A 26547-nucleotide genomic window follows, 5' to 3' on the forward strand; every position below is an offset into this window, starting at 1 on the left:
CAATTTAGTTAGACTGTTGGTCTAAATTAGAATTGGAAAAACTTCAAATACCACCCTGGTGGTTTCTTACGTTTTCACTTTAGTACCTTGTGTTTTAAAGTGTATCAATTTAATAACCTGTGGTTTCGCACTTTCTCAATTTAGTACCATGGTTTAAAGCGCATCAATTTAGTACTATATGGTTTTTTTTTTTTTCTTTTCGTGGCTCTTCTGTTAATATTTTGTTAAATTATATACAAAATATTCAGATACCCTACCTAGCTTTATCGAATATATACTTTAATACCCTTTAGTTTTAACATTGTCACGGATTTTTTTTTTCTCCGTTAATATTTTGTTAAATTATATATAAAAAAATTTCAAATACCCTATCTAGGTTTATTGAATATTCATTTTAGTATCCTTTAGTTTTAACTTTATCACTGATTTAACAAAAAAAATTAGTGAAATAGATAGTAAAGAAAGAAAAATGAAATCATAGGGTACTAACTTGATACACTTTAAACAACAGGATACTAAAATGAGATAAAGTGAGAAAGTACGAAACCACATGAGCTAACTTGATACACTTTAAATCACAGGGTACTAAAGTGAGAATATGTGAAACTACAGGGAGGTATTTGAAGTTTACCCATAAGAATTTGCAAGATACTTCAATTAAAAAGTATAATTTAGCCTAAGGACTATTTTTTTAAAAGAAAACAAATTAATTTAAAATTTTGAGGACCAAATGAAGCTGGACAGAGAGGTGAGGGACTAGGGTGCAATTTACCCATTTGATTTGACCAATCCCATCAAGGGAGAAGAAAACAAGAAGCAATCGCCGACCACTCGGCATCCATCCCTCTTCTCTCCAAATCGAGAAACCCTAAAATCCCCCGAATCACGCGAACTTCGCTTTCCGGCGATGGGCGACGGCGACTCGGCGGCGGCGGAGGCGGAGCTGCGGCGGGGGTTCGAAACCCTAGAGGTGGTCCAGCCGGACGGGTCGGTGCCGGTCTGGCACATCCGGCTGAACCGGCCGGCCGAGCGCAACGCCCTCCCGCTCTCCTTCTTCCTCCGCGACCTCCCCCGCGCCCTCTCCCTCCTCCGCCTCCTCCCCTCGCCGCCGCGCGCCCTCGTCCTCTCCGCCCTCGGCCCCCACTTCTGCTCCGGCCTCCACCTCCCCGCCCTCGCCGCCGCCGCCGCCCCCGCCGACGACGACCCAGCGGCCGCCGCCGCGGCGCTCCGGCGCCGCGTGCTGGCGATGCAGGAGGCGATATCGGCGCTGGAGCGGTTCCCGGCGCCGGTGGTGGCGGCGGTGCAGGGCGGGTGCGTGGGCGCGGGGGTGGACCTGGCGGCGGCGTGCGACCTGCGGTTCTGCGAGGAGGAGGCGTTCTTCGCCGTGAAGGAGGTGGACCTGGCGCTGGCGGCGGACCTGGGCACGCTCCAGCGGCTCCCCGGCATCGTGGGGTACGGCAACGCCGCCGACCTGGCCCTGACGGGGCGCAGGGTCTCCGCCGGCGAGGCGAAGGCGATGGGCCTCGTCTCCAGGGTGTTCCCCACGCGCCACGCCCTCGACGAGGGGGTGAGCGACGTCGCCAGGGGTGGGTAATCTGATAATCTCCCTTGCCATTACGTCTAGACGGATAAATATGAAAATAAAAAAATGGGGGTTATTCAGGGTTGGCGGAGAAGTCGAGCATAGCGGTGATGGGGACGAAGGCGGTGTTGGTTCGGAGCAGGGATCTGACGGTGGAGCAGGGGCTGGACTACGTGGCGACGTGGAATGCCGCCATGCTCATGTCGCCCGACCTCAAGGAGGCCGTCCAAGCCTACCTCCACAAGCGCAAGCCCCTCTTCAACCGCACCACCACCACATCCAAGTCCAAGTCCAAGTCCAACCTCTAGTACTAGTGTGCTACCTCTCTAGTCTCTACCACCCAGTCACCCAGCCCACCACCACCACCACCACAAAAGCATAAGCTGCATTATTTTATGCATAGTAATAATAATAATATAGTATACACCCCACCCATTATTAGTATAATTAATGAATAATAACAATAATAACAACAAGAATAATTAAATGTTATTATATCTGTCTGTCTGTTTATCTATCTGTCTGTCTACTTTTATAAATAAATGTGCTGCTGCTGCTGCTGCTGCTGCTCCTTGTGACATTTGTTGGTTACTTCGTTGCTTGTGATTCACTATCAAGCAGCTACTGATTCTCCATGTTGTTTACTACTAGTAGTGTGTAGGTTATGTATAGGCTCTGACTGACATAATGGCTAGCCAACTTTAATCGATTTGTGTTCTCCTAACCGCCTTAATTCTTCTATATACATCTATAATAATAAGAAAACAATATAGGTAAGAAACTATAACAATTACCGACTGTACCTATAGCAAGTGGTAAAGGACTTGGTGATTGATATTCGAGACCCAAGTTTGAATTCTAATTGATTTACATTTCCAGCTAAATTTATTTTTAAATGAAATAAACGAAGCGAGTAACATGCTACGTATCTCTCAAAAAAAAAAAAAAGAAAAAAGAAAAAAGAAACTATAACAATTTAGACATGAATGAAGGATGGCCACGGATGGAACAGGCAACACATAAATCATGCAATGCAACGGCTAAACAAACACTTGTTCAATACTGCAGAATGATAATAAGCATCGTCAGTTACTTGTTGTTTTGGGAAACAATTGAGGTGATTAAACCATCTTCAGAGCATCACCACCCGTTCATTCATACTCGACAAAACCACCTGAACAAACCAAGTATAAGAATTTTTTTAAAAATCCAAGCGAAACAATGTCCTTTTTGTTTTTAAACTTATCATTCAGTCATATATACACGGTCAGATCAAACTATAGTTTGAGGAGCAGAAGCCCAACATATCTTCAGCAACAGATGGGAAAACCACACTGCGAAACTTACTTTCGACGCCGGTAACCATAATGGAAAGAACAACAGAGAAATGCAAAAGTAAATACCAAGACTAATCTCGTGAAACTTGTTTTTAGGTAATACAAATGACCCAGCAGACCCTCCCCGTTGCACACTTCTGACACAAATAACCGTGTAAGCAACAAGGCATCAATCCCAACCCTGCCGCTTGCAAATCAAGTATTGGTCTTTAAGCGACATCTTCCACCCCCCCTATTCGGCTCCTCGCCCTCTAGGGCCAGCCCCGGACCTTTCATCAGCCATCTCGGGGCTCCCACTCTGCCAGGCCCCACCCAAACGCCTCGTCTGAGGGGGGGCCTGCTCCCCAAGGGCGCCCTCCAGCGGGAGACCCTCCCTACTCAAATCCAGGGATTCCTCGCTAAACCCGCTATCTTTCTCGTCAGACATGCCGGGTAAGCCTTCTAAATCCGCGATATCTGCTGCCGCCCGCGGTTCCACCCATGCCGTCGCCTTCCTACCCACTTCGATGTCGCCTATCGCTTTGCCCAGATTAGGGCTCATGAGCCGCCCACCCGCCGCTTGAGATTGTAACCCTAGTTCCCGTGGAACCCTAGCCCGGAATTTGTTCTTGGAAGGAGGAATTCGTGTGAAGAATATCTCTTTGAAGTTCTGAACAATCCCTTTGTTGTACGGGTTAGCTCGATGGTCATATCGGTACCTGAAATTCTCATATGTTGTCTAGCATACCAAAAGAGTGATGGTCAGAAACTTGATGAAAGAAACAAAAGGCATTTTGAGGTTAATTATTCCACATTTGGTCCCTGAACTTTGGCTTGCTTTTTCAGTTGTCTTTACAGTTAGATTTGATAACAATGCAGCCCCTTGAGTTTGTTATGTTTAACAAGTTATGTCCTCTAGTCTACCATCTAAAAGAGTAGTAGAGTACCAAGACAGCTTCATTATTAGACTTTTTTTCTTCTCTGTTAAAATTTAATTCTAAGGATGAAACTGTAACCAAGGACGAGCTTTAAAATGAAGGTTGGTCAAACTAATAGCTAATATTAAAACTCTGCGGCTGAAAATGGAAATGGGGATCACACCATTGTCACAGTTGAAATCAAATTTTAGGGACTAAATTTCTAATTATCCTTTTATTAATGACTCGTGACTTGTAAACGCAGAATTATCTCATTTGATGGGATCAGTACCTGGTTGGTGCTTATGAGATAGAAGTGGAAAACTGATAGACCGCCAACAAACCACACACAGACAAAACTGTAGATTATGAGAGCAATTGAAGCAGGAGTCTTAATCATTGCTCTCCAAATCGATATTTGTTCCGCATTCTTGATCTTAAATATATGCACCCAGCAAAATGCGAAGACATAGAAGCATATCAGAGTCGTTGAGAAGACAAACATATAAAAGAATCTATAATTTCGCTGCATCAAGAAAGAAATAACACCATATCAATATTATTAAAATAACTTGCCGGCTAAAGGCACTATAGTTAAAGAAGTGTTTGCACGTTCTTAGCCAAGTGAAACATTAAACTGTTTTAAATAAGAATATACAGAACTTACGAGCCCTATGCATTGTCCGACCCACGGGCAGTGATGATCAAAGCGTTCGACGCAGTTATTGCAGATTGAGCAGTGGGAACAACGAGGGGGCCGATAAAGCATGCAGGTGTCACAGTACTTAATCTTTACTGTGACGCCATTTACAATTACATCCTTCATTCGAGGTATACGTAACTGCGGCGTCTGACTCACTCCAGAATCCATACTCCCATCGTACCCTTCGGGTTCGGGAGGATGCTTGTTAGGAGGTATTATTCCTGGATCTCGGCCGGAAGTGAGGAGCAGAAGAGTCAAATCCTGAAAGAAACGAGTAATGTGAAACTAGTATTAGAATTGGAAAGGTAGTGTATGGAAGTTATTACAGCAAATATTCACAACAGGGCACAAGATGATACATAAGGAATATTTTGTTGGAAACTCAAACCGAGTGATGGGTATTTTCATCCAGTAACATTTGGCACACAAGTGGCGAAAGGTATTTGAGGTAGTACTTAAGTATTATAGATGAGCGCCAAAATATGTAGCTCAGAATGTTGGATAACATATGACAGAAAACATGAAATTAGGTACTTTTTATGCTTTTCCATTAAAGATTGTGTAAATAATAACAAAAATAAGGCAATGTACATTTGTTACAGATGAACTGATATTAATAGACTGCCCTCCCCCCAAACAGAATTATCGACAGTTATCAGGCCTGTTGAGTGAGAAACAGATTCTGAGTGATAACAAGCAGTTCAGCTGTCTTTATTTAACCATTTATATCCATCTTTTGTCACTGTATGTTCCATACAGCTCGCTCATTCCCTCCTTCCCTCTCTACTCCACTTCAAATATTAGCACAGCCAAATTGTTCGCCAATTCACTCCAACAAAACTGTTCAATCCAACTTCAAATTCTTTTGCAAAATTTGTATGAGTTCCTTGCTGATGCAGTTTTCAAGTAAAGCAACCATATATACCTTATTCAGACTAAGAGCAGACCAGAAAAGTGACTTCTCCAACTAAGGTTGATACCAGTACCAATGAAAGATATGCAGAAAAATCATTTAAAATGATTCAAGCCTGTTCAACATAGATTATGTAGTGGACCAACATAGAAAGTAACACCAATCAAGTCGATGATATGACACCCCAGTAGTCCCACATTGCATAAGGTGGGAGATTTTGGGAGCCTTGAATGTAGCTAGTACATTAGTGCTAATAACTGGATTTAAGCATTTTGGGCTAGTGGTTTGGTCCTAGTGAGTCACCAGTACTAATGGGCTAGGTTGCTATAGTTGGTATCAAAGCCATATTGACAGCTGGAAGTGTGGGTAAGTCTTACAACACCGAGCGATCCTAGATTATGTGTGTGATCAGGCCTGATGAGGATGTTAGGACCTACCAGACAGGAGTTTGTGACCCTAATAGTTTTACATTAGCTAATGTTAGAAAGTATGAGAGCCTTATGTTAAGCTAGCACATAGAACTAATTACTGGATTTAAACATTTTGGTATAGTGGTTTTGGCCCAATGAGTTACTAGTACTAGTGGCCTTAGCCCCCCTGTGGAGAGAGAACGAAAAGGACTTCGTTATAGCAGAGTGTAAGATGAATGATTGCCCATTTATTGATGTCAAACATTATCTATAATTAAGTTGATAAACAGCCATAACAAACTAAATGTATAGCTGCAATAGAGAGTAGAGGCTTATAATAAACCACAAAACAACTGGTAATAACAAAGTAACAAGGGGAATGAACTAGTAATAAAATAGCAAAGAGGGAAATAAAAACGTAAAGAAAGCCTTAACGGACTAAAACTTGTAGCTTGAGACAGTTTCATGATAAACATATGGTAAATAATGCACTGCATATAAAGACTCATTCAAACTGCATTTTGAGAGGCTTACAATAAACTGAAGAGAGGTTACTGGACGTAGAAGCAGATGCAATTTTTTGTTTTTGTTTTTTTTTTCTTTGAAAGAGATATCAGGTGCAAATTTTGAGATATGAAGCTAAAGCTCATATTACTAGGCCAAAGATTCAACTCCGGGTTGCTGTTGAAAACTGCGATGTTGTGACAAATTAAGATTTCAACACATAAGTACTATAGGTTGTTCAAAACGAAGGTTTGCCTTTACAAGAGCACAGGCCAAGCAAGCTTGGGAAATGGAATCAGACATGGTATTGCAGATTTTCAGATGCCACCATAACTAATTTTTCAGGAATTGAGGATGCTTCTGCAAGTAAAGTGAAATACTTGTTCCACGGATTCTAAAGCTTGGGAAATAGAATCAGGCATGGTGTTGCAGATTTTCAGATGCCACCATAACTAATTTTTCAGGAATTGAGGATGCTTCCGCAAGTAAAGTGGAATACTTGTCTCACGGATTCTGAATTCCCTTATCTAGTTTTACCCTTTACATCAAAGAGAGTACTCTAATAACAAACTACTTTTCTAAGAAACATAGTCTTACACAAGGCTAGATAAGCATCACAGAAATCACCACAGCTGAACAAATATTGCCAAACTACATGAAATTCAATCTCTTCAATATACCGAATGAGTGTTTAATGTTTTTCCCCCTAGAAAATGCCAGCAAGCTTGAGGTAAAAACTACTAAATGCACACTTGGTTCAAAAATCCAATTTGCTATATCACATGTTTCTATTAAAAATAACCCAGCTTACAGAGACCATAAAGAAAGGGAAGATGAGATACTCACATATATTGTGAATACAACTGCAACAACCATTATTGATATTCCCAGGTGATGAGAAAACTCATCCATTAAATGTCTGGCCACGAAGACACAGAAGATTGCTACCGGTGCAACAATTAGAAACATGGTGAGAAACAATGATCTCACATCAGGTCCAAATATAAATCTCCCTTGAAGAAAAAATACCTGCAACAACATGATTGTTTACATTGTTAGTGAATTTTTTTCTTAAAATCCAGAAAATAAAAGCAGTGACACAGAAATACAAGCTTCCTACTGTGAGTAGGTCATTTTGAATGCTTTGATAAGAAACAACACATTTCACAGAAATGCACTTTTCAAAAGCACAAATGGTGAATTGGAATCAACAGTCTGATAGTCTTAAGGCATTTGAGTCAAGATGCATAAATTAGATAAACAAGAATAACACTTCATCGAGAACAAGGATTATCGCTGTGTCAACTTCTTAAAACAGATAACAAGGGTATGAATTCAACAAATGGTGATTGAGATCCTCAACTAGATTTCTGTATTTTCATAACAGAATGTTGACTCAAGGATAAGAAAACCGCAAGGTAGGTCCTGCAAAGCCAAGAAACAACTAACTAGGGACAGTAATGAATTTTCCATGCACACTTTCCAGTTTCCACATATGGAACTTTGATGTGGTAGACTTGCTTGCAGGAGAATTTGATCAGCTCCACAATCTTCAACATGTATCTGGAGATAAACGTTATGGTCTTTCTTTTGGGCTATCTTGGCGTCTCTAAAATATTGCTGAAGGAAAGATCCAAATAGATGCAAGTGAACCTAAAGGGTAAAAGACATCAGTGGCCTCTCAACTTTTTCAAAGGTTTTACTTTTGTCCTTAATCTTTTAAAGTGGATGCACAACAACCTGAACTTCAATAAGTGTCACAAATAAGCTCTTTTTATCATCTTGCAATAAGCCTTAAAGTTTATTGCTCCACTGCTAATCTAATACAAGCCCACAGTATACTCCGCAATTTTCATGAAGCAAAGGATCAGATCGAAATAACCCCAAAATCTTAGGTTCCGAGATTGTAAACAAAACTATTTTTTGCAGATAATTAGTTACTATTCTAGAGTGAATTGATTTATCTTTTACACTCTTCAGCATTAATCTGGAAAAGAAAAAAAAATACTCTCATTCTTCTTTTTAATGCCGTCTTGGTGCCTCTTAGTTATTGCCAAAGGAAGAACAAAGTTGATGGAAGGCAAAGGCCAACCTAAAGGATAAATTGGATTGGCAGTATCCTAGAGTTTTCGAAAGCTTTACTTTGGTCCCTATTCTTCTCAACTGGAAAAGCGACCCCCTCGACTTTGACATGTATTCCAAATAAGCTCTTTCAGACACCTCTGGTCAAGTTAAGTGACAACAAAGCTGGCGTGGCTGCCACGTTAGATGGCGCGCCCACATTAATTGTGCCAAAATGACTATTTAGTGGCAGCCATATCAGCTTTGCCATCAGTCAACTCAATGGGAGATGACAAAAGAAGCTTACTCGGACACCACTCAAAGCTCTGGTGTCATATGTCAATTTTAAAGATCAGTGGCCCAAGTGAAATTTTCAAAAAGTTCAGAGACCGGCAACTATAATTTATCCTCAACCTAGTATAAATAATGATCATGCCTCAGTTGTGTCGAGAATTTCTGCATGATTTATAGTTTTCTTTCTTTTCAATATGCACTAGTCAAGAGTCAAATACACAAAAGATTTTTCGATTCCATATGTACCTATCTAGATGACATGATTCTGATTAGACATGATATGATCTTATCCACATATAATATAATCCTATCCAGCTATGATATAACTACTATCCACAAAGGGCTTGTTTCAACAACAAACTACCACAAGCCTTTTGCAATAAGCCTCAATTTTTACTGCTCCATTCTGACATAATGCAAGTATAAAAGAATAGCTTGCAATTTTTGAGAAGCAAAGTATCAGATCAAAATATCCTCATATGTTAGGCAAGCACAAAACTATTTTTCCAAAAATTTTTCTATCCGAAAGAGAACAAATTCTGTATCCCTAGGTGATATTATGCCTACTGCAGAATTTACTAGAGAACTCCTTCAGGTAAAGTGGGAGCAAAGCATAGTTTAAAAAAAATAAAAGAGAGAGAAGATAGAGATGAAAGAGTTAAATCAGGATGAAGAAGAATCTATAAAAGAAGGGATCATGGCAAACAAAGAAACGCCAATCTCATTATTTTCCATCTATTACATAACAAACTACTAAGATCACATAATGGGATATTAAAAGCTTGTTATTCAAGTTTTTAGAGGCATCTGGATAAGAGTCCCAAGCGATCAATAATTTATAATTGAAACCACAAATCGCGCATCACACAGCATCTTCTAAAACATTTTCACCATGCCACTAGATAAGAGTCCAAAATGCACTCTTTTTTGGAAATACTCCAACTTATTCATTTAGCTCACTTGTTCTTCGTTGCAATGAAGCTAATTCAGATATTTGACTCAAATAATACTATTTTTAAACAAGTAACAAAAATATAAAGGTCAGTTTCAAAATTAACTGAAGTGTATTCGACCAAGACACAAAATGAATTAATTCAAGTGAACTTATTTGAACCTAATGTACTGGATTAGAACATATCATCCCAAATTAGGCAAGCTGTTATATTCCAACTAAAGACAACTACAAATAAGAACAGTAGAAGTTCGATTTCTCCCAATTATTAAATATCTAACATTAAGCCCAAATTTCACATAACAAAAGACAAATCTAAATAAAAATAGGAGGAAACATATTCGGAAACCTTCAATTACTCCCAATATCTCCCTTCTAACCTAAATCTAGCAACCAAATCCTCACTCCTCAACAAGATCCCGAATCCCTAGCATCTCTTATCCATAAGATCGAGAGAGAGAGAGAGAGAGAGAGAGAGAGAGAGAGAGAGAGGGGCTTACGTTGTTACCCTTCCAGACCTCGTAAACCCTAGGAGCGTCGCCATCCGCCGCCTGATCCGGCCCGTTGGGCGGCGGCACCATGTACATTTTCCGTGTCCGCCGGTCCTTACCGCCTCCGTCTCCTCCCCCGCTCGCCGGAACCCTAGATCCGGCGAAGACCAGATCTCTCTCTCTCTAGCACCTTTGAGCCACCTTCCAAGCTAAGCAGCCGCCGATCGCCTGCGCGCCACCATGATCCAAGCCCTAAGCGCCGTCTCTTATCGCCGGCGTCCTGAGCCCTCCTCCGCCGCCGCCGCCGCCGCCGATGAGGACCGAGTGAGTGGTCGCCTTTTCCTTTTCTCTTTCCGAGTAGATATGAGAGAGAGAGAGAGAGAGAGAGAGAGAGAAAAATCAGGCTTTGGGTCGGGGTCTCGGGTAGGTGAGAGCGGGGGGCTGCCACGCGTGCCCGCATGTCTCGATTGACCTGCATATCCCCTGGACCCTGTTCACCACGTCACCCGTACACCGCGCTGATGATACTTATGGTTCAATTGCTGGCCTTGCTTCTGTTTTTTATTTCTGCGCCATTTGTTTCTTGTACAGCAAGAATATATTCTAAATATTAAATTAGAAGTTTTTAATCAATGTTTTAAATTCGGATCAAACTAGTTGTTTCGACCGACCGCTCGATTAATAAAATAATGTGATTCATTCTTTGAACTAGATAAGATAAAAAAATTTCGAATAGGTGGCTCAATTAGCAAATCGGTAAACCAATTCAGTTCTAAATAAATAAAATAAATTTTTTAAAATTTTTATTTTTCTACAACAATGCAATTTTCAATTTTATTTATAATATTTTTGCAGATTTTATTTTCTATGAAAACATGTGTCTACTTGATTTATTCTAAAAATTAGTGTTTTATAATTAAATATAATACTACAATAATATATATATATATATATATAATAATTTTTTTAAAAAAATTAAATATTACTAATTTAATCGGTGGTTGAACCGGTGATTCTTTGACGTGATAACATTTTTGAATTTCCTTATTCCATCTAATTTTTCAATATTTTTAGTTATTGCTCAAATAATACTTTATCAAAGGAGTGTCCTTACATTATTTTCCTAAACAAGTTTTGAAATACAAAGCAAAATAATGGACAACTTGAGGAGGGGGAGTATATGAATTCAATTCAAAGGCCGGTTCACGCATGACCTTGTGGACTAGGTCCAGGTTACTAACGTGGACGTTGCAAGGAGGGTTTAAATGGACCGGGAATTCGAACTGGGCTCGCGAATGGGCCCCACGAACAACTGGGCAGTTTGGACCGGAACCTTCTTTAAATAATAATAATAATAATAATAATAATAATAATATGTTTGTTTTTTATATCTTTTTCTTTATGCAATAATTGACTTTATGTCTCATACTTCCTTTCCTTTATAAAATAACGGAGCCCATGCACTATTAAAAAAAGAAAAAACTTTAAAAACCCCTGGTTTCAATTTTTTTCACTTTAGTATCCTGTGGTTTAAAATGTATCAAGTTAGTACCTGTGGTTTCTCACTTTATCACTTTAGTACTTTGTGGTTTAAAGTGTATCAAGTTAGTACTCTATGATTTTGTACTTTATCACTTTAGTAACCTGTGGTTTTAATTTTGTATCAAATTAGTGCCATGTGATTTTTTAAACCATAGGGTACTAAAGTGATAAAGTGTGAAACCACAGGATACTAAAGTGATAAAGTACAAAACCACAGGGTACTAACTTGATACACTTTAAACCACAGGGTACTAAAGTGATAAAGTGAGAAACCACAGGGTACTAACTTGATACACTTTAAACCACAGGGTACTAAAGTGATAAAATGAGAAATCATGGGGTACTAACTTGATACATTTTAAACCACAGGGTACTAAAATAAAAAAGTATGAAACCACAAGGGGGGTTTTTGAAGTTTTCCCTTAAAAAAAGAGGAAAAACTTTAAATGCCCCTCCGATGGTTCCGCACTTTCTCACTGGTTTAAAGTGTATCAAGTTATTACCATATGGTTTCACACTTTCTCACTTTAGCATCCTCTGGTTTAAATATATCAAGTTAGTATCCTGTAGTTTTACACTTTCTTACTGTAGTACCCTGTGATTTAATATTTCGTTAAATTATATACAAAAAAAACTTCAGATACCCTACCTAGATTTATTGAATATTCATTTTAATACCCTTTAGTTTTAACTTTGTCACTAATTTAACAAAAAAAATACCACGAAATGAATAATAAAAAGAGAAAAATAAAATCATAGGGTACTAACTTGATACAAAACTGAAACCATAAAGTACTAACTTGATACACTTTAAACCACAGGATACTAAAGTGAGAAAGTACGAAACCACAGGGTACTAACTTGATATACTTTAAACCATAGGGGGATATTTGAAGTTTTCCCTAAAAAAAAAAGTAATTACCTTATATAAGATTTTTACTATCATTATTTAAAAAGCAGTGATCCTTATTGCGCCATGAAACATAAATTATAGAACAGTTTAGATGCACAAATTTGTCACTTAGAAAGATGACAATCAACTTGAAATGATCAATTCACCCCAGCCAAACCAGAAGATAAATAAGTTTATTACATCTAACAACTGATAAAGAACAGATAAACTAACATCTGGATGTGATTGAGTGATCTTATTATTAAACTTAACTAACCAATTACAAAAATTATACTCATAAAAATGATCTATGAAAATTAGAAATTGGTGCATCATAAATCAGAATTTTAAACTAATAAGCGTGCGAAGCACTGTCTTAAAACATATTCCCGCCACTCATATTAAATCAATCGAGAACATTGTCTCAAAATACGACCAAAAAACCTCCACCTGTGAGCACGATCGTGGAGAAAACAACAAAATTCTTTCAACATCCGGTGATGTATAACAATTGAGATAGATTAATTGGTGATTTACAGAAAAAAGGGGGATTCGTTTGAACCTTTCGTAATTTAAATATATTAAATAGTATATTAAATAAGTAAACTCGAGAGCTCCGCTAAAATACACACACGTGTTAAAGACTTTTCCTCAATCATCCCACAGTCCTTGGGGGTTTGGAGGCCAACTCCCATGTATATTGTAATGCCCCAATAATCCCATATTAGATAAAAAAAAAAAATTCTGATTGACAATATAGGAGGTCATGCAACTAGTAATAATAACTAGATTGAAACATTTTTGGCCGATGGTTTAAACCCAATAAATTATTATTATTAGCGATTCGAGTTGTTAAATATATATGAGTATTAGAATTTTATGACGTGTTTAGTTCGAAGTCGGAGTCGGAATTAGAATCGGAATCAAAATAAGCTGGAATTAGAATCGGAATGACTCATTACCTAATTCTGTTTGGTTCATCACCTGAATCGGAATCGAAATAAATCATTTCCATTGTCGGTGTTTGGTTTAGATGGATATAAAAACATAATCAAATTAATATACTAACATTATCTTTATAATATATTAATTTAAATTTAAATTAAATATTAAATATTAAAAATTTATATCAAAATTTTGAAATAATGTCAAAATTTAAATCTATTTTTTTAAAAAAAATTAAACTTTGAAGTTGAGTGGATAATTCAAAATATGAAACTAAATTTTGATTTATTCAAATTCAAACTTAAAATTATAATTAAATTTTTAATTTTAATTCATAAATTTAATTTAAGTTTGAAATAAAATTTGAATAAACTTTATATAAATTAAAATTTAATTTAAATTCAAATTCATAAGTTAGATTCTAAATACTTGATTAAATTTTAATTTTTAATTTAAGTTCAAATTAAAATTTAAAATTATATATTTAATTTTTATATTTTAACTCATATTTTAATTAAAAAAGTTGAAAAAATAAATTTAATCCGAATAAATATCCATTCCGTCCGGATTCAACTTTCAATCCGGCCCTCTAAGCCGGATTGAAAAAAGGGGTGATTGAGCGATTCTCATTCTACTCGGAAATCGAAATCGGAATGGAACTCCCACGTACCAAACACCCACAAACGAATTCACTCACTCCCATTCCGATTCCATGGTGAAAAAGAAGCAAACCAAACACGTCCTTAGTCTGTTTCCAATATGAGACCAAAGATTACATCAGAAAATAAGATAAAACTTTTATTTGAATGTAAAGTTAAAAATGTAAAAGGAAAACAAAAGAGTCAAGCTTTCTCATATAGAGACAAAAATGATTCAAAGATCGTAAAAATTTGGAGTGAAAACACAATACTGGAAAGAAAAGGGAAAAAATTTTGAGTTTCCTTTTAACTTTCCTCCAACAACAACTAAAAAGTATATTGATGAAAGAAATCAATGGATACAATAAGATTCTTTATTGTTGGGTTAGGCAAATTGTGGTCTTGATTGAAGAAGTTGATAAATGCTAAGACCCAATTTGCAAAAACTAAACCATCAGGGACCAAAGGTGAAAATTTGCATGTTGGGGTCAGTTGTGTAATTAACCCTCTACAATTGGCAATGATATGTAAGAGAAGAAGCAAATAATAGGTACAAAAAATAGAAAAGAAAAATAACCAACATGAAAAAAAAAAAAAAAAAACACTCAAACCTTGCATTATCACAGGATAAATAGTTGTGTGAGTTTTTTCTTCTACAACAACAAAAAGACTATTAAAAATATTTTTAAAAAAAATGTTGGTAGTTTTTCAAATAGTTGGACTCAGATAGAATGTTTGGAAGCTGCACAAATGGATTATTAACATATGAAATAAGAAGTAAAGTGGGTAAGAGATGAAACAAGTTTAAAATTGCAATGCTACCATTTACCTTGTCCAAAGAGTTAGTCTAAAAGAAACAAGCTTTACTTGGGGCTTGTTTAGGCCTGCTGGAGGGTGATGTTAGTTAATGTGTTGTTTGAATAGTACTATAAGAAGATACTCTGTACGAAAGCTCCAATCTAGGCTTTACTTGTATCAAATTTTTGCTATAATCAGAAGCTCTAATCTCTGGACTACTCTATTTGCCAACCACTCTACTGAATACGTGTATAGCTAAGAACACAACAAAAGCACAGCCAAACAAGCACTTATTCTCCGTCGTTATTAAACTTTCAAGAAGAGATTAATGTCTAGCATGGAGGATAAGAAGCTCTTAGATTAGCCTCAGAAGACTTGCCCATGAAGCCACATGAAGGTTTGGAGATGATCAAAACCTTCGAGAGAGGTCACAGGCAAGTCATCCTTGGCTATCCAGGATAATGGACTCTTATCACCATGTAAGACACACTCTTCTATACTTTGTTCCCCCTGGGCTTTTAATGCTTTGCTTCAGCATGCTTTTATACTGGCTAAAAGAGTAAGATATCAGACATGGCTTTTTCAGAAGATGGAGAATCACCCCACTTTTTCTCATCCTTGACTTATTTTGTTTTATTAGGCTTAGATAGCCATTCCTTTTAAGATATTTTTGTTAACCGAAGAATATATTCTTCTTGCTCTTGGCTATTCAGATTGTATAAGATTTAGCGAGAGAGACAACTCTCTTGCGCCCTGCACTAATGTTTTCTACACAAATCACATTTAAGTACCATCTTAGTAGAGATATTCAAAAAAGCACTAATCATTTTTTTCCAACCAGAAATCTCCTTAACAACCTAGAGTTGCAACAGAACGAGAAAACACTTTGAATCAGAATTTACACCTATGCAGCCACAGAGAAGAAACATTCTAAACTTATTATCTCTGACAAACAAAATTGCTATTTGCAAATAGGAAAAATGTTAAAAAAGGAAGACCAAATGATGACTTGCATAATCTTTTTAGGATCATAAATAATCTTAAGCCTCTGACCCTCCATTCCATAATATGGAAGGATGGTGGTCCACTTTTGCCTTTGGAACTTGTAACTTTGCTGGTATAATCTTCCTCTTTTGCCAAGAAGAGAGGATATCAACCATTTGTAAAGTAAGATGCCAAAATGGAATGTAATTATAAGAAACTTGGTTACAAGATGGCTAGGATAAGGTCACACTTTGCACTTACTTAGGTTCTCCTACATACTTTGTGGTAATGAAGTCAGTATTATATTAATAGTCACCAGTTGAGATTCCCTCTCTTCTGGGTTTGACTTTGTTACGAATCTGTTTGTTCTAGCAATAGAAGTGACAGCAAGGTAGGAGCTGCACAAAACTTAGATATTTTAAAAGTACAACAAGATAATAGCATTCAAAATGCCAGTTGTGCCATGTAACATTTTGAGAAGGAAGATGCTATGGTTCCCCCACAACATTATGTCCCCTACGGGTAGTTTATATTTTGCCAAATTTATGTCACATCTTGAACTTTTGCATTAACGAACAGAATCCTCTACATCACAAGTGTCAACACATTAATAATATAAAAAAAAAAAAAAATTCTAGAAAGTTTGCGGTAAAAAAATAGGTCTCTTATGAAATGTTGAATGTTGATCACTTTACGAACACCTTAAGTGGCATGTATGAATCGATCAAAATTCTCTATATTATAGATGATGCACATCATCAATCCAGAAGAGCAATATTTGGGAAACCAATAGTACTCGTTTCAAACGAGCAATGGTTCGGGTTCCTCTTACACACCTCTTGAAGTGTTGCTAATGCACCATCGGTGCTTCAGACGGCATGTGTGAATCAATCAATATACCACATACGTAATTGCCAATATTTCAACAGTGTTTAGAAAAGACCTTTGAACACGACCACATAATAGAAGTATGTTAGAAAAGATAACACAATAATAGTGCATAAAGTACCAGCCGGACACTTAGAGCTTCCAAAAAAATACAAAAATGCTTAAAGAAGCTCTAACAACTTTGTTTAATAAAATTTTAAAACAGCTTCCTGCTACAGTAATAGAAAAGTCAAAATTGGATCATTTGCTTTTGAAACCTAGAAAACCAATACCAATATGTTTGGTCAGATTTACAACTTTCTAGAAAGCAGGAAGATGAAAAGAAAAAAAGAAGCAATTGGCTTTACACCAATTAAGAGAACAAGAAAAAATTTTCCAAGCATTTAACAAACACCACATTAAAATGCAATTATAAGAACCCAAATAAAATTGTATACAACATTTTCATCCACCAAGATATGCAAGCGAAAAATCTTTCTTCCAAGCAATTACCACCAAATAAATACTTCTCATACCTCGAGTCCTAAAGAAAATTAGGAGCAAAAACTGGAATAGTCATTCAACCATTCAGTAACCTCACAATCATCTAGTCATATACGAAGAACATAGGTTTTCTGAATACAAAATTCTATATTATCAAATAACTAAAGAACACAAGAAGACAATCTATAAAGCAAAATTCAAGTCAAGCCAAGTGGAAGCATTTGTTCACAAGAACATTCACCCAAGCTGAACTTTGAAAGTAGGCAAAAGAAATGTTAATTAGAAGGCAAATTTGACAGTACCACAGTTTACTGCATGGATTCGAAACGCTTAGCAATAATCATGCTCATGTCGAGGAACCGTTGTGCACAGTTGGTGAGGCAAGCTGTTTCGCTGGAGCTGAACTTACTTCCAGGCGTGCCGGTGATGCATTTGTCCCAGCATACATTCGTTAACTTCCCCACCATCTCACTGACCATAGCTTTCTGCTTCTCTTGCTGCATAGAATTAGTAAATTGCCGTGGGTTTCAACACATAGGCAGTAAAAGATAGCAATTCTTGACTTTAAAAATTAGCATGTATCAACAAAATAGTGTTTGATCAAATGAGCTAATAAAAATATCTTACTGTAATAGCATCTGAAACGATGTGTATGAAGAAACTCTTCGTTAATGTTAATGATATCAGTATAATGATATAAAACGACAAAAGAATTGGTGAAAGAACAAGCACTAAGACATCATGTACAAGACAATGCTTCAGAAGCCACATGGGAAGAGGGAAATATTAATTCATCATAGTCTCCTTAAGTCCTTCCCACTCCCTCCTCTCTGCTGTAAAATCCCAGAACCCGCCATGCTATAGCTATAGTTACTACTATCATATTCTCTTGGAGAACTTGGAGCAATTACGATGTAGGACTCATTTGGCCTTGCTGTTAGGTGAAGCGCTGATTGAAGAACTTCTGTTTGAGTAGTTCTATTAGAAGAAGAACAATATTTAATTCCTTCCCCCAAGCAACTTTGTGCAAGAGAATCAAAATCTCCAAATGCATGGTTCTACATTTAGGATTCCGAATCTTATTTCAACTTCCCACTGTAGCAAAAGCTTCAATTTTTTTTCAATTGCAGCTGAAAGCAAGAGAAAAAGCAGGGCCAAACAGAAACCTACTGCCCATTTGCCTAGTCCCAGGAATCACTTCTCCTCACTAGAGCAGCAGCCAGGTTTTCTGGATGCTGAAATGAGCACCTAAGCCCCAAAAACAAAAGCTCTTCTATTATAGTAAGCAAGGATTTAAGGGCCGGGGCACGGGGTCGTGCCGGAAATTTGCCGGCATGGTGCGTGCCGAGCCGTGCCGATGCGTGCCGGTCAAAAAAATTCTTGTGCACCGACACATAATAGCATGAAGTATTTATTTTCTTTAGCAACAAAATATTCTAACTATTTATTATGTCTTTTTATCACATCTTTTGAACTCTATTGAGAAAATTACTTACTAATTTAAAGAATAGAGAGTTTTGAGTTGTGCCACCGGCACGGGGTCAATATCGTGCCGATATCTTGTTGGCACGGTACAGCACGGTGGATACGGCCCGTGCCGACAGGCACTTAAAACCTTGATAGTAAGAGACTCTTGCGAAGCTAGTGCTTCTTTCAAATAACCTACTTAAAAAGCATTTCTGCAGAAGCTCCAGCAAATCAAAACTGGCCGTTAAACAAGGAAAATATTTATCTATTATTACTAATTCAATTCATTTCCGGCCCCACTTTTGCAGCAATTCACGCCATCATCTTCTCCCTATTAACAAATCCATTTCAGAAACCACATACCTCACCAGATTCATACGCCATTTCTTAGAACGATTTCAATTACTAATATTCGGTATTTTTCAATCACCGGCTCTTCCATCAAGTCTCAAGACAAAGCACACAAGATACTCTAAAGAGACGCAGTCACATTTCCATGTAAAATTTAAGCGATCAAAATCCATTCCTAAACTCAGGTTTTTATACGATAAATTACATGAAAAAAAACACTAAAAAAAAAGAGAAAGCAACTGTACAACGTACGATGAGAGAGAGAGATAGAGAGAGGAGTAGGTTACAGTGGTGGGATCTCACCTCTATGAAACGCTGAAGCTCGGGGGAGTTGTCCATGGCGAGCTCGATCTCTCTCTCCTCTCTCCGTCGCGCCCCAAAACCCTAAGAGAGAGAAAGAGAGAGTTTAAACCCTAACGACCCTTGCGGCTTTGAGCTTGAACTCGGCGGCGAAAATAATTAAAGAAGGTAGCGTTTTATTTTGGGAAAAATATAGAGAGACCCCCTAAACTTTACAGTTTTTACAGACACACGCCTATATTTTAACTCATTGGTCGTCAGTTTCAAAAAAATACTCCATTTTATCCCATTCCCAAAGCGTAATCACATAAATTATATATGATTTTGAATAATTTTAAAAACACAAAAAATATTTTTTATAATTATATAATAACTAAGTATCATAAGTGGAGAACAATATATATCAATTTTTAATTTGTATTTACTTTCTATATGTCTTATAATATGAGAACTAAATATTTTTTCATTTCAAACGGCCAAAACAATTATATAATTAGTAACTTTGATCAAAAATAAGGATCTATTGAACTGTCAAATAAAGTTTAGATATACGAATTGCAAAAATTAGAAGTTTGGAGGGCCTGTTTGCAAAAAGACTAAAGTACGGGGATCTGTTTACATATCTCTTTTCTGAGAATGGACCGATGCTAATTAAGCCGGACCCGGCCCATCCATCCTGGTTTATTAGGCCGGACCAGAGCAAACCGGGCCTCGAATTTAGAGGCACGTCCCTATCTTTTTGGAGCGGGCTCTAGCTATTAAAAAGGTAAAAATGCACAAAAACCCTCCAACTACAGGCTATTTGGAAATAGATCACTCAGCTGTTTGTTTTTTTTTTTTGGGGGGGGGGGGGGTGAGATCCCCTCCACTTTTTGATTCTCCCGATTTAAATTATTTTCATCAGTGAAATTAGAGATTTTATTAAATCCAGTATGATTATATTCGTTAACAATTAATGATTGGTAACTAACGAAGCTGTTAATTTTGATAAATTCGAATTAAATTTTAGGACATAATTGACATCAAAATAACTAAAAGTTGAGGAGCCAACACGAAAATGTGGAAGGACTTTTATTTTCACAAATTTGTAATATTTTGGGGATGCTCTATAACTACCTATATAAGTACGGCCCACAAGAACGTTGTTCTTCCTATTGGGGCTGACAATTCAGCTTATTGTTCACGAGTTAATTCGTATTGGACTCGAAATGAGCTCGAGATCGATCACTCATTTAGTAAACTTTTCTTTTGGGAAATACGTAATTTAGTTTGCGAGCTGCTGTGAGCCGAATATATACATGTTGAATTTTTTAGCTTAAAATCTTAACGAGCCGAACACGAGCTGGGCCAGCTCGCTCATGTTTTATTCTATTTTTATTTTAGGCCAACCCAAAATGTAAGAAGACCTATATTTTATAAATTTTAATTATTATATTAAGATTCTAATTTTTTAATTTTCTTTCAACTTTTCACTCAGTAGTATGATTGACAATTTAATTTGTTTTTCGAGAGTCTGCTCGTGTACGGCTCGTTAATAAACAAACTGAACACGAGCCGTCAGCTCGATATTTTGACGAGTCAGCTCGTAATCGGCTGGTTTAATAAATGAATGAACACGAGCCACCCCAATGCATTCGTGTTCAACTCATTGGCATCCCAACTTCTCATAAATTATTATTATTCCGAGGAACGATACTAACAACTTTGATTGGTTCATGCATGTAGTCCTAAATGTCGCATGAATTTGTCAATTCAACAACAATCTATGAAGATACATAACTTACACGGGATATATACTACATGCTAACTCTATAATATGGTGGAGACTAATGAGCACACATGAATATCTACAACACATATAATTAAATACAATTTTTAATATTTTTTTAACATCTTTTTCATGCTTTTCCGGAAATTCGGGATTACCAAATACATTATTTTTTTTTATCCTCAAAGAAAGACTCTCTTTCTTATATCACCCAACTTTGATTTGTAATAATCAATGTGAGGGAGCAATTCAATTATATAAGATCTTTAAGATTGTGTGACACAACATCTTATCTTTATGTAATATAAAATCATCTTAGATCATTGGAGTTTCACATGCACCTGGGCCCTTGGTACACAAACTAAAGAGAGTTTAATACATCATCATTTGGTGCAACCACTTTTTCTATATATTTTTGCTACAACAAATGTTTGATCTTTGCTAATAACAGAAGCAAGATCTTATTACACTCTTCTTCTCAAATTAAAAAAAAAAAAGGGCATGGTAAGAGAGTTTTGCAACCAATGCAAATGCACACCATCTATCATTATCTCCCCCTTAATTAGGTAACTAATGTAACCAAATTCGCCGATGTGTCGGTGACCTAATGGTGCACCAAATGTTATCCACAAGCCAAAATTGGTCATAGCATTAACCAATTAAAAACCAATGAATCACTTGTTCCCCTTCAAAAAAAGGAAACCACTTGCTTATAAATTTAATAAAGAAATAGGCTTGTGTAATAAATTAAGTAACCTTTACCACACTTTACTAGGAGTCTAGGATTAGAAACATGGAGTTAGCTTCATGGGAAAGGTGTCTCTAGTCATAGGCTTCCTCACCCCAAAGGAATTGATTGACAAAGGAAAGGGAAAATGGAGGGGAAAAAGTAACTTAAAAAGTATTTTTTAAAAAACTTTCTTTTTGTGGGTTTATATATATCCATAAATTTGTAAACTTATGTCATTAGCGAATGTTTGGTTGTACGTAAAATCGTAAAAAATAATTTTATATAATTTTTTTTTTAATGTTTTGCAGTGTTTGGCTGTAGAAAAGAAAAGTAATTTTTCATTGAACATTTGTTTGGTTGAAAAAAAAAAAAAATCATATTTGTTTGGTTCGGTGGAAAAAAAATAAAGCTGAAAAGTAATTTTCAATATATTTTATAACTAAACAAACACCAAAAAAAAAAAAAAAAATTCAAGCTGAAAAGTAATTTTCAATATATTTTACGGCCAATCAAACTACCTTATAAGCGCGTTCTATTCACTCCCCAGGCATATATTTGTCTTATATATTTAGGAGTACATGGAGGCTGCGATACAAAAGATGAAGTGTACAAAAACAAATTTGATATAATTCTATACAATATTGTGTATTTGTAAAAATATATATGAATATATATATAGAGAGAGAGAGAGAGTTGTGCTAGAATACTATCGGTAGTAAACGGCTCGGTTTTCTACGAATTTGTTTTCGATGATAGAGCTTCCAAATTGGTGATCGGCACCGTTAAACATGATCTAAACTATTTAAGCTATCTGAAAATCAAATTTCACACATTTTCGATATTGTTCTCTTGTCCATCAAGTGAACAGAAAAATGAATGGCTGGAAATGAATAACCTTCAAAAAGTGATGATACAATTTTTATATTTGAGATCTAGAGTCTAGATCTTATTTTAAATAGTTTAAAGAATTTTCTAACAAAAATTTAGTTGATTTGAACTTTTTTATATTGTTAAACGAGCAAACACACCATATCGGCCATTAAAATTATACATTTTGTGACCCTTTGATCGTTCAGTTAGTGATGCCAAAAAATCATGAAATTTGATTTCTAGATAATTTAAATGGTCTAGATCATGTTCAACGGTGCCGATCGTCGATTTGGAAGCTCTATCATAAAAAATAAATCGGTAGTAAATCGAGCAGTTTACTACCGATAGTAGCGCTTTGCAGCGGATAGAAATCGTAGTAGTAATTAATAATAAAAAAATATTAAATATTTTTTTATGTATCCCATTTGTTATATCCACTAAAGCTCACGGCGGAAAGGGAAGTGGGCGTGTATTAGTGAGAAAGAAGGAAGGAGCGAGGGAAGGAGGCGATGGTGTATTGCAAAAAATAAGAAATAGAGAATTGATGAATAAATTGAAAATAAAAAATTTAAAATCCGGTGGAGGGAAGGAAAATGACCATAATAAATAATTAGAGATAGAGAGGTTAGGATTGTAGATAGTAATGAAACCATTTAAATATACTAATTAGAAGTTTGGTAGTAGAATCATTTGTATTAATTGGAAATATAGTGGGACCATTTAAATATACTAATTAAAAGCTTGGTTAGTGGGACCGTTAAAATGTAGATTGAAAGTTTAGTGAAAGGAAGAAGAAGAGTTACATGCTAGAGGAAGAAGAAGAGTCATATGCTAGTGATGGTGAAGGAAAACTTGCCACATAGCAACAAACATTGAAGATTCATATAGATTAATAGAAATAGATAATAGATATATAAATATGTGTGTGTGTGTGAAAAAAACAGCTAAGTAAAATTGTGGAGGAGAGTAAGTGAAACACTTTTAGAGAAGTGCTTCTTTTTAGAAAGAAAGAACTCTTGTGACTTTGGCTGATCTTGGAAGCACTTTTTGTGGTTTAATTAACTGCTGATAACTTGTTTGTTAAGCCTTTGACATCAAGCTTCATCTTTTGCCCAACCAAGTTAAGCTGAAATCAAGGATTACGCCCGTGCCGACGTAATAGTCACATCATATTATAGGTAAGCAAGAAAATTAACTTCAGAGTCTTTTTGTCGCCGATTAAGATATTTTACTGACGAATCAAACAGCACAATTTAGATGTTGTTAAACGTCGAACGCAACAAGGCAATGTTAGAACCATTTACACAAAGTGTCAATAACACAATTTAGTTTGCTAAATCCTCAGTTAACAACATAATTTAGTTTTAACTGTCTAATTATTTTTTTTGTATCTTACTGCAACAAAACATGTTTTGGTGGGTATATTTCATAAGATAGATTAATTATAGTTTGTACTTTACATGCAAATAATCGAAAGGTAAGCAAAACTCTTAAAACATTTTTTAATATAGTAAATTATTATTCTCATTACAGTAGAGTTTTTAGGTAGAGGTAGTAGAAACTTTTATTATCCTACAAATAGTATTTTTCTCACACCTATGAATATAAAGTAAAACTAATAAATACTCCCTCAACAATAGGCCATTTCAAAATATTCTTGTTAACTTCTCCTCTTCTTTTTTTTTTTTCCTTTTTACCAATACTTGTTCTTAATTTTTTTTTTCTAATTGAGTGATTATAGTTGCTGGAATTAGAAATTTTATTAAATTTTTTAATAATTATATCAATTTGATGATATTAATTATTGTTTATCCAATAAAACTAAAGAAAATAACAGGTTATAAATAGTAAGATTATCAACAAGCATAATTTTCACTTTAAAAAGCTTCATGCAAACCATGTGTACTCAACAAACATTCTACAGCACATGCAAAGCTTCTTTTTTTATTTTTATTATTCCCCCACTCAATCAATTGGATAAAAGAGAAAGAAAAGTGAGTAAGGTGTGAAGGCAAACAAGGCAAGCAACAAAAGTTTCTTTTTTTAATATACATAAATATTAATTGAAAAAAATAAAAACACTTCCACATCTAAAACTCTATTCACCCCCACAAAGCAAGCGCTTTTGACCAAAGAAAACACATTTATTCATAAAAAAAAAAGCTCTCCATATTAACACATCTTATAATACTTTACACACTATATAATTTAATGATTAAGTTTTATACTATTCTTTACCTCTTTATAATTTATACTTTACCAATTAAGCATAGAATCGTAAAATTTGTTTGTAGACGTAGCATTACTGATATAGAGGAATATGAAAAAAAAAAAAAAAAAAAATTGAAAGAGAAGCTTAAGGTTTAAGGAACATAAAAAGGGGGAAAGACAAAGTGTTGTTTCCATATTAATTATTTAAAAAAGAAAAACCTTTATTTTAATTAGTGGAATCCTCCAAATCTTAGTTTTATTTGTTTCTCTCTCTCCTTTAAATTTCCTTTATAAATTAGATTAGAAAACTCTCTCACATTTATGGATATAGATTAAATTAATCAGTGATATAATGTTAATTAATGCCAAATAATATTAAACAAGGTCTCATCAATTCCCTTCTGATTACAATGATGTGATGTGGTAAATCGAGTCAAATAGTATTTAGATTGGCTCGAAAATGACTTAGACCAACCAAAAAAAATAAATTGAGATGACAGGTAGTAAAACAAAAATCTCAAATTTTTAAGGGGTCATTTTATTATAAACCAGTTGCACAATATTAAATAGTTTTTTTTTCCCTCTTGTGTTTTTTATTAAAAAAATTGAAGCTAAATGACATATCAGCCCTTTCTAATTCATAATCAGAGGAGAAAAGTTTGTAATCATAGCTTTGTTTTTTTTCTACATGAATCTCCATATTTATGGCTCCAATTTTAGAAATTGGGACCCATTATAATTAAGCACTAATTAGTAATTATGGTGGTGTTTCCTTAAGCGGCCTCATTAATAAGATTTGGAGATTTTTGACGTGTTTGCTGAGTAAGCACCTCGTCATCTCAATGATTCCAAAAAGAGAAAAATTTTTTTATTGTTCACTATATTCCTAAATATTTAAATCATCATAAATAAAAAAAAAATCCTTCAATATTTGTTTATCAAAAATAAAGTACCTGCCTGAACTATAGAATATTATCTCAGCTTCGAAAAAATGCAACTTTTGTTAGTTTTGATTTTAAGAAAATTTAGTACTCTATTTAATCTTAATTTTCAGAAAATTATAAATGATAGTACTAAAACATAAATCATTAAAAGTTCAGGGCCTAATTTAAAATTCGGTATTATTTAGGTAATTAGGTCCATACAAATCTACCCTCATCTTTTTTCTCCCTTTCCCCTACCCCTTCAAACCAAAAAAAAAAAAAAAAAAAAATCAACAAAAGCAAGATCCACACAACCCCTCTTGTGTTAATTAATTAAGCTAAGTCCAAAACGCTAGTCAAAGCATAATAATAATAATAATAATAATAATTAAAAAGGCTAAAAAGTTTGCTTATGCTTCACGCTAATATAGAGAGAGAGAGAGAGTTTCGTCCCCTTCTCCCCACACTACTTTTTACTACAAAGAGCGTTTCCTTTTCCCTCATGAAACCCACCACCCCCTCTCTCTCTCTCTCTCTCTCTAACTCTTTCTCTCTCTATCTCCACACTCAGCACTATATATATGTATATATATATATAAATATATAACATAAAT

At 35.7% G+C, this 26547-nt stretch overlaps 3 protein-coding genes across 4 annotated transcripts; 1 reads left to right on the top strand and 2 right to left on the bottom strand.

The window, feature by feature from the left end:
• On the top strand, nt 797-2162 carry LOC109709830 (delta(3,5)-Delta(2,4)-dienoyl-CoA isomerase, peroxisomal). The gene is made up of 2 exons (XM_020232169.1): nt 797-1586; nt 1664-2162. The coding sequence occupies exons 1-2, from the start codon at nt 908-910 to the stop codon at nt 1888-1890; spliced, it is 906 nt and encodes a 301-aa protein (XP_020087758.1). The 5' UTR covers nt 797-907; the 3' UTR covers nt 1891-2162.
• On the bottom strand, nt 2779-26471 carry LOC109710120 (probable protein S-acyltransferase 7). 2 transcript variants are annotated; one of them, XM_020232565.1, is made up of 6 exons: nt 26453-26471; nt 10153-10318; nt 7192-7374; nt 4483-4779; nt 4108-4341; nt 2779-3637 (listed from the first exon to the last, which is right to left on the bottom strand). In XM_020232565.1, exons 2-6 carry the CDS (start codon nt 10237-10239, stop codon nt 3152-3154), a joined length of 1287 nt encoding a protein of 428 aa, XP_020088154.1. In that variant the 5' UTR covers nt 10240-10318; nt 26453-26471; the 3' UTR covers nt 2779-3151. The 2 variants fall into 2 exon arrangements, with proteins under 2 accessions (XP_020088154.1, XP_020088155.1); XM_020232566.1 differs by lacking the exon at nt 26453-26471 and having other exon boundaries at nt 4108-4251; nt 10153-10524.
• Nucleotides 17347-19590, bottom strand: LOC109710123 (mitochondrial import inner membrane translocase subunit TIM8). Its single transcript, XM_020232569.1, has 2 exons — nt 19435-19590; nt 17347-17810 (listed from the first exon to the last, which is right to left on the bottom strand). Exons 1-2 carry the CDS (start codon nt 19468-19470, stop codon nt 17622-17624), a joined length of 225 nt encoding a protein of 74 aa, XP_020088158.1. The 5' UTR covers nt 19471-19590; the 3' UTR covers nt 17347-17621.

The sequence above is a fragment of the Ananas comosus genome, linkage group 5 (assembly GCF_001540865.1).
Source record: "Ananas comosus cultivar F153 linkage group 5, ASM154086v1, whole genome shotgun sequence".
Classification (NCBI taxonomy): Eukaryota; Viridiplantae; Streptophyta; class Magnoliopsida; order Poales; family Bromeliaceae; genus Ananas; species Ananas comosus.

What these genes read in the sequence shown, in the direction of transcription:
- LOC109709830 (XM_020232169.1), top strand. Translation starts at nt 908, where the DNA reads ATGGGCGACGGCGACTCGGCGGCGGCGGAGGCGGAGCTGCGGCGGGGG. An exon ending in GGTGAGCGACGTCGCCAGGG is followed by an intron (nt 1,587 to 1,663) that starts GTGGGTAATCTG and finishes GGGGTTATTCAG; the next exon opens with GGTTGGCGGAGAAGTCGAGC.
- LOC109710120 (XM_020232565.1), bottom strand. Translation starts at nt 10,239, where the DNA reads ATGTACATGGTGCCGCCGCCCAACGGGCCGGATCAGGCGGCGGATGGC. An exon ending in AGGTCTGGAAGGGTAACAAC is followed by an intron (nt 7,375 to 10,152) that starts GTAAGCCCCTCT and finishes ATGTTGTTGCAG; the next exon opens with GTATTTTTTCTTCAAGGGAG. An exon ending in TCGGACAATGCATAGGGCTC is followed by an intron (nt 4,342 to 4,482) that starts GTAAGTTCTGTA and finishes TTCTTGATGCAG; the next exon opens with CGAAATTATAGATTCTTTTA.
- LOC109710123 (XM_020232569.1), bottom strand. Translation starts at nt 19,470, where the DNA reads ATGGACAACTCCCCCGAGCTTCAGCGTTTCATAGAG. An exon ending in AGCTTCAGCGTTTCATAGAG is followed by an intron (nt 17,811 to 19,434) that starts GTGAGATCCCAC and finishes AATTCTATGCAG; the next exon opens with CAAGAGAAGCAGAAAGCTAT.